Source organism: Trachemys scripta, chromosome 6 (assembly GCF_013100865.1).
Source record: "Trachemys scripta elegans isolate TJP31775 chromosome 6, CAS_Tse_1.0, whole genome shotgun sequence".
Classification (NCBI taxonomy): domain Eukaryota; kingdom Metazoa; phylum Chordata; order Testudines; family Emydidae; genus Trachemys; species Trachemys scripta.
This window is the reverse complement of record NC_048303.1, coordinates 13,982,104-13,994,830: the sequence shown is the minus strand read 5'-3', so window position 1 is coordinate 13,994,830 and position 12,727 is coordinate 13,982,104. Positions and strand designations below refer to the sequence as shown.

The 12,727-nt window shown below is 40.5% G+C and overlaps 1 protein-coding gene across 3 annotated transcripts in view; it reads right to left on the bottom strand.

Moving 5' to 3' along the window:
• Positions 1–12,727, bottom strand: part of SKA1 (spindle and kinetochore associated complex subunit 1) — a 40,211-nt gene that overhangs the window by 12,790 nt on the left and 14,694 nt on the right. For all 3 annotated transcript variants that reach the window (XM_034774707.1, XM_034774708.1, XM_034774709.1), the window contains exons 3-5: positions 11,088–11,212; positions 9,369–9,460; positions 6,275–6,412 (exon numbers count right to left, since the gene is read on the bottom strand). In XM_034774707.1, the coding sequence (XP_034630598.1) occupies positions 6,275–6,412; positions 9,369–9,460; positions 11,088–11,212 (355 nt within the window). The remainder of the gene's footprint in view (positions 1–6,274; positions 6,413–9,368; positions 9,461–11,087; positions 11,213–12,727) is intronic.

Sequence of the window (12,727 nt, the reverse complement as noted above, 5' to 3'; positions counted from 1 at the left end):
TTCACCCCAGCTTGCTCCAAACTAAGTGTTTGTGTAAATATGCCACATCCCCTCACTTCTGTGCTGAGGGTATCTCAGTGCAAGAAAGCATTCGGGCTTTAATTTATTTATTAGAATATATTTCTAAACCTATGTTAGGATATACAGTGTCCCAAAACCAATTCACAGAATTTCACTGTAACAATTTGAGAGTTCAGTTTAAATGGCATTCTGGCTAAGGTGTCTGTCACATGTTTTTTTTAATAATGATGGTTTTCTTCTGAGAGGCCTAAATTGAAAGCAGTCAGACAGCTTTAGAGGAAAGCAATATACAGACATATATTCGTTTTACATTAATTGCAATATAAAGGTTGAAATTTTAACTGCAGAAGAATCATAAACCTGAAGTCTGCCCCCTGTATGTACAACTGGATCTTTCATTCCATGATCCCCCAACATGCAGAATTTTGCAGGTTTATTTAAGGCTGTATAGGAAATATGCAATTTCAACACAACAGTACAAACATTCTATTTAGTTATGTTGTCTTGCTGGAGAAGTGGTACAGTAAAAGGTCAGCTTCTTTCCATTACAGTGAAACTTGTACCAAGGCCCGTCTACAACAGGCAATCCTCTGAGTGGTTGCTTCAAACAGGTTTCACAGTATTTTATTATTTACTTCCCATGTTGTGTGATCTTGTAATGAACACACAGAGAAGAAGAGCAAAGGCTGGTTAAGCCTCCCTTACATTTGAATATCCTGGTGGGTGTGTGTGTGTGTGTGTGTGCGCGCGCACATATACCTATATATATACTTATGCTAAATTCTGAGCCTACATCCACATTGAGCACCCGAATAAGTGGCCTAATTTCAAATGTACTGAGCACTCACAGTGCCCTGACCTCAGCATGTAACCCTTGAAACATCCTACGTTCCTCTAAGACAAAGAGAAGACTATAGGGCTTCAGGGCAGTGTAGAGTGATAGCAAGTATGCTGATGTCAGCAAGATTCAATAAATATTTTGTTTTCCCACAAAATGTATTTTATAAGTATGGCAGCAGTCATACTAAACTCTATGACAGCTGGACAACTCTACAGAGCTGGCCTCTTGGGAGTCCTGGTGCTCGTAAACCTCTGGCACAGTTAAAAATTCCTTATTCAAGGGGTTGGTGTTTTATATATGTCATGTGGTCATTCCTGGCCACTACACAACAGTCAGAAACATGTCCTCTCACTGATAAATGAATGGTTTGGTTTAGCTATAATAGATATTGACAATGGGTTATACTGCATTAAAGTCATGCCTCTTCTCTGTCCAGTTCCTGCCCCGAAAGTATTCTTCATAGCAGGGGTCGGCAACGTTTGGCACACGGCTCGCCAGGGTAAGCACCCTAGCGGGCTGGGCCAGTTTATTTACCTGCTGATGCGGCAGGTTCGGCCGATCGCGGCCCCCACTGGCCGCGGTTCGCCGTCCCGGGCCAATGGGGGCAGCGGGAAGCCACGGCCAGCACATCCCTCGCCCGCGCCACTTCCCGACGCCCCCATTGGCCCGGGACGGGGAACCGCGGCGAGTGGGGGCCGCGATCGGCCGAACCTGCCGCGTCAGCAGGTAAATAAACTGGCCCGGCCCGCCAGGGTGCTTACCCTGGTGAGCCGCGTGCCAAACGTTGCTGACCCCTGCTTTATAGAGAGGTCACTGTATATTTTTATCTGGAAATGAAACACATACCTACATTTAAGTGGCTCATCCTAACACATCTGCCACCAATAAACACATATCCACATATCCACCCCTCTGAGCTAAGGCCAAGCATAATATATTTCAGACCAAGAGCTTAATAGTCTGAGAAAGTTACAATGATCAAATACACATTTGAAATGAAAATACTATCTCAGCCATAACTACTGCATCATTACCATAACACCATCATATTCTTTCCAGATCACTAATTTTCTATAGAGATGATGGAAACTTTATCCCAAGTGAAAGATGTGGTAGGACTTTGAACCCTGAATCACTATGATATCTACTACTATTTAACAGAGAAGTTATTCATTAAAATTCTATAAAGCTGCAGTATCAGATTAGCTTCTATAAATTTCTTACCACGACCACATGGGCAGACTTATCTGCTTAAATTCATCTGAGACATTTAATTTGGACTATTACCCTTTGAAGTACCATTTGAGCGCAATAGGGCTGGACACAGGAAAGCCTGATATGCACGTTGATATTGCAAAGTGTTAAGACAAACTAGGACCCTCCAATTCAAAGGTGACTATGTGTTTTTAAAGTCACATGGGAAGTGGAGTGCTCATTGTATATAGGTCTCATCTGAGATTTCAGTCCAAATCATTAGGTACCAAGTAAAATAGTGAGTTTGGTGGTTTCCCCAGCTTCACATTACAAAACCATCAAACAGAGAAGAATGTTTTTGTATTAATAGGAACTGTTCACAGTGACCCAAATCACCTCCCCATGAACTGTCACACATCCGTTGTGCTATATAAATAGGCTAGGAAGGTTTAGATTTGTATTGGTAAATATCAGTAAACATCGATTTCACCATACACACACAAACTGACCTAAAAATATTTCCAAAGAAAGAAAAATGCTGCTTCAGAACTTACTACAGTTTGATTTAAAGATATTTACTTTATATATTTTGACATGATGTTGAAAATCTGTTTTAATTGTTATAAGCTTTAAGTTTTTGAATCTGTGTCTAGTCATTAAATAATTATCTGCCCCCTCCATAATTTTTCACAACTTTGAAAATTCAAATCAACACACACAAAAATTTAAAAATTCTTAAAACCCATAATTTTGCACAAGTGAAAATTTTAATTGATAAAAATAGAAAAAAAGTTTAAAAACAAACATTGATATTTTCCATCAAACTGATGATAAAAATTGAATACTACCAAGCCTATCAATAAAATATTTCTATTAATATTATCAAACATTTGTATTGGACTATAAATGCATACAGTATTTTAGAAATATACATAAACACTCTCTGCCCTGACCAATGGCGAACAGAACTGCATTTATTCAGCTCCATCTTCAAAACACTTTATAATCATTTTCACCTAATTAATCTTCACCCTGCCCCAATTAGGTGCAGATTTATTAACCCCATTTTATAACCTCAAAGGTTAGTGGTGAGCTGCCAAGGAAAAATATTGGGTCTGTGCTTTTTTTTTTTTTTTAAATAATGTCTAGAAAAAGACCTTTCTTAATAATGTAGCACCCCCACTTCTTCAATTTAGGGTTGAAACAACTCACAACCCATAAATCTGAGGCTCCCCAAAAATCTTGCAGCAAAGGACAGGAACACCAGACTTAACATACCCGAAATTTAAACATAAGAACAAATTAATAAGCTTTCTGGCTTTCTTTATGCATCAGTGTAGTGGGAGGGAAAAAGGCACAAACATAGTATTTTCCCCTCTCTGCAGACTCATTACCTTTAGATCTTTTGCCCTAGGCCACCAAAAGTGTGTGTGTGAGAGAGATGGGCTTGTAATTCAGGAGGTTCTGATTCCCAGTCCTATGCTCAGCCCACATGTCTAGTAACCAGGTATTTCATTACCAAGACCAAAAACCAGAAACAAAAGAACAATGCATCTTAAGCAGAAGCTACATGGGTAATCAAGAGTAATATTTGAAGATTAGGAAAAACAGCAGCCAGTTCTCAGAACACCAGAGGGTGCTACTGCACAGACAGGTTTCAAAGTAGCAGCCGTGTTAGTCTGTATCCGCAAAAAGAACAGGAGTACTTGTGGCACCTTAGCCCACGAAAGCTTATGCTCTAATAAATTTGTTAGTCTCTAAGGTGCCACAAGTACTCCTGTTCTTATTGCACAGACAGTTAATGGGGGGAAATCTCAGCAATAACACTGCATGAATAGCCTTTCTTGCACTTAACAGAAGAACAATGGTTCCAAGTTCAGGACACTAGGTCTTTTGGATGCAGATGAGTGGAAAAAGCCTTCCACAGACTGTTCAGTATGTGGATGGGCTACATTCCAGAGTTCAGATGTGAAAATAACCCTGCAGCTCCCCAGCAGTATCCCTCCATGACAGTAAAGCACCATGCAAAGTTGTGTTATTTTGAAAAATGCTTTAGCAAAATCATGTGGCTTCAGGGAAGCTTTGCAGTCACTGGAACTGAGCCTCATGACCAAAACCAATTTTAATTTGCCAAAGGATTAATAGTGACAGTCAGGTAAAAAAAAAAAAAAATCGTACTACTACAGAAAAGCTTCTATATGCGTATTAAAACACGTTATCATAACTGAATGTTCATCAAATTAATTTCTCTATCTGGAGGGTTTTTTTATTTCTTTCCTCTGGGACAACAAAACCCAAATAGTCAGTTTCCCTTTTATTTTATAATAAATTACCATTAGAAAAAGGATGGAAAATCAGAAAAACTGTTTCACAAAAAATTTCAGAGTTGTTTCTGTTTTGCATGGTTTGAAATGGACCCTTTTCTGCCAAACTGTCATGGAGCTTTTAAATTGAAATTTTTCATTTTCTTAATCATTATTTAAAAATTATTTGCCAAAAACCTTTGGTGCTACTTATATCAGCGCCATAGAACCACTTTAGCAGATGGTTCTTAAAAAATAACTGTACAGAACCCTACCTGACACAGAGGAATCCAGGAACTGCAGTGATGCTTATATTAAGCACAATCAATGGTGCCAAGTCCTCAGCATTGGACTTGGTCAGCTCAGATGGATCTGGAGACCTCAATGCCACTTTGACTGATCTGACCCTCAGCACTTGTCTTGGTTGAATTGGCAGATCCAGGAACGTTCATCTGTTCATGTTGCTCACAAAACCAAGTTGGTTCTCCAGAGATGACAGTGCTGGATCCTTGCTACCAAATTCAGATGGATCCAGGGACCTCTGTACAGCACAAGGTGGACACAGAATCACTTTGGCCAAGCGGTTCTCCAGAGTCCTTGGTGCTAGGGCCTCAATATTGGACTCCCATTAACCCAAATGGATCTGGTTGCTAGGACCACTTTGGCCAGTTGTTCTCTGGAGTCAAGAAGTGCCTTTCTGGCGCAAACTTATCAACCAGGACAGATGCAGGGACTTCATTGCCACCTATGCCAAGCAGAATCTGAATTTACAGTGCTAGAGTCACTTGACTAGGTCTAAAGAGCTTCCCTGGAGAGCAGGGGTGTGAAATGACCTTTCTGCTTTCACAGCATCAAATTATTCCTATGCTGTATGGGCATCTCTCTTGTCTCTGTCAATCAGCTTCTCTGAAGACAATCTAGCGATAAAACAAAAATATCCTCCAATGGACTGAAGGAAAAATGACCATGTAAGAGTTGAGGATACCTAGTGTGATCTACACTCACTGCACCATTGATGCCTAGAAGGAACTGAAAGGCGTTTGGGGCTACTCCCCATTTTATGCCTTTGGCACGATCTGTAAAGGATAAATAAGGAGGAGTGAGTGGCCCCAATTGATGCTGCTCACCAGAAGATTTTGAAAGCTCATAATGCAAGCTCCTTGAAACCACAAGTAGGAGTATGCAGAAGACACTCAAATGTGAACTGAGTTTTCTTACTGAAACCGTGGTTTTTAAGAAACAAAGGGCTTGTCTAGTCAAACAATTAGTGTACAGCAAGCTGGGTTGTAAATCTACAGTGCATTATCATGCCACATACTTGCTGTCCAAGTGGACTCTGCTACTGTGCACTAACAGTTCCCTTGTGCTCACTGACCTACTCCTGTTTCAAAGCAGAGCGGGTCAAAGCACACTAAGAAACTTTTAGTGCACGGTAGCAGGTTCACATGGACAGCTAATACATAGCATGCTAATACACTGTAGATTTACATCCCAGCTTGCAGTGCACTAACTGCTTGACTAAACAAGCCCAAAGAGTTTCTATACTGAATTTAAACACAATTTTGATACAATTTTAGATTAAAAGTGTGATGGAATATTTCACAAAAACAGAATTTTTTATGAAATAGTGTTGACATTACTGTAAGTCTAATTTTTGGAAAAAAGCCTTTTTTAAGCAAAAAAAGAAACTATGTGAAAAGTTTTGACCAATTCTACTTACTAATCAATATCATTTATGATTCTCAAATACTGCAGCATTGTGCTGATTGGGGTAAACACCATTTCCGCTGAAATCTTAAACATTTCATAAAATATTCCTGTCAGCCATTGGTTTTGTAAAAGTTAATTTTTCCAAAACCTAAATTTGGCTCCCATTTGTACCTGACATCATCTAGGAAAACTTTTGCTTACTTACGCAGGAACACCTTCAAATTCCTGTGCCGTTATTAAAGGGGCTTCTTTAATAAATTTTGGCTCTTTTGCGGGTTTCTTTACACATTCAGGTTCTGCAACTTTACTTTGTTCTTCAGACTTCCCAATTAGTCCCACAGTGCTGTAAAATGAATGAAAATTGAATATAAAAATAGCTGATAATCAGTAGTTATGAACATACCAACAAGTTACAAGATCTCTACTCACACAAATCTACAATTCCTTTTCTCCCACTGATTGACAAAAGTACCGCATTTGCAATAATATGTACTTTAATTGACTGTTCATTATACCTCTTCATTTTTCAGTTAGAGAGAGGCTGGTACCAGGCTCAGTTACAAGTTCAACATACCACTGTATTCCACAGAACGTGAGAGGCTTTATTTTTCATCATTTGCTTGTGGCTTGAGCCAGGTTTGCTTGAGCCAGGTTATGCACTTATTGGTCTCGTCATCAGACCCCTATGAAACACAGGTTCAAAACTTGGTAAGACTGACTCACCCGTTTATCCTGTGATGCAAATAAACTGAACCTCATGCAGCCTGCTGCGTAGTTCTCCTAGATGGGATCGGAAAAGCCACAGTCTTTTCTACTCTGAGTGAACTTTACCAAACCCATGGTACTTTTTAAAAAATCTGCCCCACCAAGCTCCTCAGATCAGTATCCTTAGGTAAAATCTGTTTCCCTTCTCCCCAGTGTTGTACTGTATGCCAGTCACTTGGATGCCTCTGTTCTACATATTCTGGGCAGCAATATGAAGAGAAGGATGTATTTCACTGATTTGTGTATTGTTTGCTAAGTGCTATGGTATTCTGTGGGGATGAAAATTGCCATGTAAATGTAAAAAAAAAATCATTAAAATGAAGTTGAAGTGTTACATAATGAAAGACTGACTTGCCATTTTTGTCCCAGGGGCTAACAGTATGAGACAGTGGGCAAGCCACAGCACTCTATAATTATGTCATGATGGTAACATAGGAGTGTAATATCAGTGCAGCTGATGATCTGGGTTTGATGTCTCATTTAAAAGAAGGCATCTCCACCAGTACAGTGCCCCACCACGAAGATAACCTGCTGGAGTATTAGTTCAGATTGTCTGAGGAGGATTAGTGTCACCTGCTGAATTAGCAATTAAACGCTCAAAAACTTTGTTTAGACAGAGTTAAGTTTGCCTAGTTCTGCCTTTTGCCCTTCCAGAATGTAGACAGTGGCTAAACTTAAACCTCTGGAAACCAGGAAACACAAAGTTAAGGCAACACAATCTTAATTCTGCCTCAGAATGGAGCTGGCAATAGCCACTGGGAATGGTTCAATAAGGATGGTGCAAAGGTTAGGTTACCAAGTGAACTGATGGATTCGCCACCTCTTGAGGTCTTCAAATCAAGACTGGATGCTTTTCTGGACTATATGCTTTAACCAAACACAGGCTCAATACAGGAGTAATTGGATGAAATTCTATGGACCATGTTATACCAAAGGTCAGACAGATGATCTAATGGTGCCTTCTGGCCTTAAAATCTATAACAACTTAATAAGTAGACATGATGGACTAAAAGAATATGCCATTGTTTGCACTGTATTCATCAGATTTGAACTGCAACATTTATCTGCATGGACTCCAGCTTCATTGGGTGTAACTTTATTGAGTGGTGGAATGATTGGCTGGAGCAGCTTTGCAGAGCTGTGACCATGATATGATGAGATATGCATGTGCAACTTGTGGAATCAAGTATGCCCCATTTCAGTGCTGGATTTTGTAGGTTGTGTCAGTAGAAGTGCACAAGACTATGTTCTTGTCATGGGGATTGTCAGCAGTATGGTGGCATACATGATAGTGGTCTTTGAAGCTTAGTGAGAGGTAAGTGAAGGCAATGTCTCAGATGGAATCCACTGGGCAAGGCTGAAGGGGTAGAAACATTTAAAAAGTCTGGGGTAGTTTGTGTGGAGCAGGTTCAGGGATTGTACGTAGGTAGCTCCTGTTCACTACATCTGACCTAACCCTGAGTTTTGCCTGAGCAAAGAGAAGATGTTAGACTTTGCCCTACAGTGCTCATATGTGGACCCCTGCGCGGATACAAAATTTGCATCCGCATCCGATCCGCTATCCGCAAACATGGTACGTTGATATCCGCAGATTTGCTGGGCACTACTCATATGCTCTGTCCCCAAAATGTTCTGTAGCATCTGTTAGGGTAGAGTGCTAGTATTTGTGCTACTAGTGTGTTGGGGCATCTCTTAAAAAGGACAGAGTTAAGGTTGCATTGCGGGGGTGATGTGCACCTTAAACTCTTCATTTCCTGGTTTTCAGAGGTTTAAATTTAGCCACTCTCCATGTTCTGAAAGGGCATGAGGCAGTAACTGGGCAACCTTAACTCTGCGGTAACAAAGTTTTAGGTATTTTATTTCCTTGTTTAAAAAAAATTTATCATCAGCATCCCCATGTACCACAGCACAGCTCTTCCCCACCACTGCCTTTGGCTCCTTAGTAATGATTAATCTTGCAACAGAATGTGAACACCTCCACTGTTCCTGTATCATCCTGTCTCCCGTGTCTATGACTGCCCCTCACAGCCCTGTTCTCCCTTTTCAGACTTCCTCTCCATGGAGAGACAGATGTCAGCATAGGACCCAAGGCTGAGGAATTGGAGAGAGGATGCAGGAACAGTGATAAAACCTAAATCAAGTCAGTGCAGACATTTTTAGAAGGGAGGGTCTCTGACCCCTTCCTTACAGCTCCACTTTTCCTTGCACTGCGACAACAATTCCATACATTCCCCACTCCCAACTGCTCAGACTTCCCCACCACTGTTTGGACACTGTTCCACCTCTTGCAACATTCCCTCCATCATGCCCTTTGCTTTGACCACCCCCACAACTCTGCTGCTCTGAGCACTGCACAAATAAAAGTATGTGGTAAGAAGCATTAGCACTCTAGATCTAACAGGAATGCTACTAATATATAGAACTTGACTGAGTCCCAAAGATTTGCAGTTAATATCTAGTACTAGGAGCAGAGATATACAGATTTTTACACTGCCAGTGTCACCAGGAAATCTGCCTATGCGAGTAATACGTACCACTTTGGGATTGCTTTGGGCAGATGGGGAGGAATATTTTCACGGAGGTGCTGTGCTTCATTATAGTCCCTCTTAATAGACTCCTGCATCTCCTGAAATGAAGAATATTGGACTCTTTCAGTAGTTTGAAGTTACCGAAAATGGTGCAATGGAAATGTTTCCATTTACTACCTAGATGATGCGAGAATGACCCTTAATGAATATGTCTTAATGTGATTAATGAACTTTGCTATTTCTCCACTATAGACCCTCACTCCTAACTCCCCAGAAGCAATCAGTGAAGCCTAAAAATTCAACTGCTTTTCAGTCTAAATAACTTGAGCCAGAGAAGCTAAGAGTGATCCAACTACAGAGGGGAAAAAAACTAAAAAGAAGGTGGCCACTGTAATGAATAAAACTCTGCTTGCCACTAACAAGAGGGAGAAGACAGGAAGAATAAAGCTGGCTGCAATTAAGAATCAAGGAAGGAGCTCCAAGGACTTCTCATTAGCATGCAAAGGAAGCGAAACTTCTGAGGTGGGGGCACCAATGAGGTCACACCCCAAGACTGACAGCTCTGAACATTTAGAATCAATTCTGCTTGTTTGTCATAATTTCATTGTTGTTCCTGACTTTTTATTACTAAGGACAGTTTTATGCAAACAGGAGCTTTGTCTCTGGAGCTTTGTCTCTTCCTGCTTTTTATCCCTCAACCTGAAGTTATAATTTTGTGTGACATGATTATTTCCACAGCAACTAATTGCTTTTAGAGAATCATATTCCTACCAACACTGCCAGCAACTCTCTTGTAAATAAGATTTCAGTTTAAATAACTTGATTGACATGACAGGATACCTAAGGGTTGCCAGACGTACTAATGAGGCATAGGGAAGAATGATAGGAAGGTAAAGAAGTTTTACACAATGGATCTATTTTACATTACTATCTGGTGCTGATTTGGTGTCAGGTTGCCATTGTCTCTTCACATCCTAAAGAATTTTCCTCACGTGATTTCACCATTTCCTTGTAATTCTCCTGTAATTATGTTTGACTGTCACCGAAATTTAAGAAAAACAGAATGTGACAGTATTTTCGTAATAGAACTATACTCATTAGAGGAGATATGTAATAAGAGCAATACATTAAAAAGGTCACAGGAGTAATCACATACAAGTGAATACTCATGTATGAATTGTAGGACACAAAGTGTATACAAATCATTTCATTGTCAGAGCCCAGATAACAGTGCTAGAAAATAGTTGTAAAATGAAAGAATATTCTGGGCAATGACATACAAATGAGCACACAACTTGCCCCGTTGGCTTCAGAAATCCTGGCTTCAGAAACAGTTTGAGCAGATAAGATGGACAATCATGGAGACACATTTCAGCTCAGGTGCAGATTTCTTCTGCAGGAGAATAAGACTACATGGGGCTAGCTATGCCAGGAAGAAAGAAGAGTCCATTTCATAGGCAATATTTCCAATCTGATGAGGGGAAAAAGGCCTGATCCAAAGCCCACTGGCTCAGTCCCAAAATGCAAAAACAATGATCAATATTTTGTTGTTCCAATGAATGCATTATACTTCTCTGCTCAACTCACTTACTATAACATTCTCATAACTCAAAGACATACCACCTAACGACCTAGAAAGGAACCATTCCGGACAGGTCTAAGAGATTCCTTTAAAGCTTCTCATTTTTATATTAGAATGCTACAAGCAGAACAAAATAAGATTACCTTGAGCGAATTCTTTAGTTTTTCTTGATGCTCAACTTCTATTTCCATTTTATTCAGGAGACCATTGAGGAGAAACATCTCATGCCCTATTTTACAGAGCACAGATTTCAAGGATGGCTCCTGACCTGTCAGACAGAGAGAGAGAGAGCGCGCACGAGTGCAAAATTAAAAAAACAACAACCCACAAGTGCCTGGTTCATACATCTCCCGTCTCTACCAACGTTTTTCTAAATTCCTTCCCTACTCCCTGAAACTCCACATCATAGTTCCCAACCTTCTGGCAAAGAATGGCACTGTTCTCTTTGAACAGGGGTTATTATTCTGTGGCCTAAAGTGCTCGGTGCCATCCCAGCAAGGGGGATGAGAGCTGGAAATAGAATGAGTTCGATCTCAGCAAAACAGTAAAAAGCACTGCAAATCAACCACAGAGGTTGTTTGTAATTCTGAAATGTTCGTAAATCTAAAAAACCCCAAAACATTGTAGTTGTTCTTTCAAAAGTTTACAACTGAACAGTGACTAAATACAACTTTGAAACTTTACTACGCAGAAAAAAAAAATGCTGCTTTTAACCATCTTAATTTAAATGAAACAAGCACAGAAACAGTTTCCTTACCTTGTCAAATCTTTTTTTATTCGTTTTTTAGTAGTTTACATTTAACACAGTACAATACTGTATTTGTTTTTGTCCCTACTGCTGCCTGATTGTGTACTTCCGGTTCCAAATGAGGTTTGTGGTTGACCAGTCCATTCGTAATTCTGGTGTTCGTAACTCTGAGGTTCTACAGTACTATTTTTTCCACAGGACCCCTGCCTCATTCAGCACTCAGGAAGAACCCACTCTGGGGACCAATCCAGATTGTGTAGTACAAGAATCTTGTCCCTAGTCTCCTTGCCCAGTCAGTTCTCCTGACTCCTCATCCAATCTGCCTCTCCGCTTTCCACTACTGACTCCAAGTCCAAGTCTCCCTAATCAAGATCCTCATCCATTCTCAGTCTCTTTTCCACACCCTCTCCCTAGCTCTTTATCCCCCAGTCTCCTTCCTCTATGGCTCATTGGTCCAATCTCTTTGCCCGGACAGTTGCAGTTCTCCTGCCACATCTCAGCTCCTTGACAGATCTATCTCCCATCCACTCCAATACTGCTTCTTAGTCCCAGTCTCCTTGTCCATCCAGTCCCAGTCTCCCCCAGCTCTTCATACCATCACAGTGTTTCTCCCCCAACCAGCTGGCTCCCAGTTCCCCATCCCTATCGTCTACTCTTCATCTCTGAACTCAGTGAATGTACTGTCTACAACCACTGCCTTGAATTCCTCTCCTCCAACTCCATGCACAACCCTCTTGCCTCTGATGTCTCCACTCTACTGAAACTGCTTTCACTACAGTTTCTAATGATCACTTCATGGCCACATTTCACCTCATCTCTAACATCTAGGATGGTGGAAAAACTAGTTTGACAGAGAGATGTCAGATTTCTATCCAGATATCTGTACTATTTAAGGATGCTGGGGGATTTTGCTTTCTGTAACCATATGCAGTATTAAAATTTTAAATTTTAAAAAACCCCACAGCACTAGAACTGCCCCTTTTGTTTGACACAGAAGCCAAGGACTTATCATGCGCAGACAATAACCTACTCTTT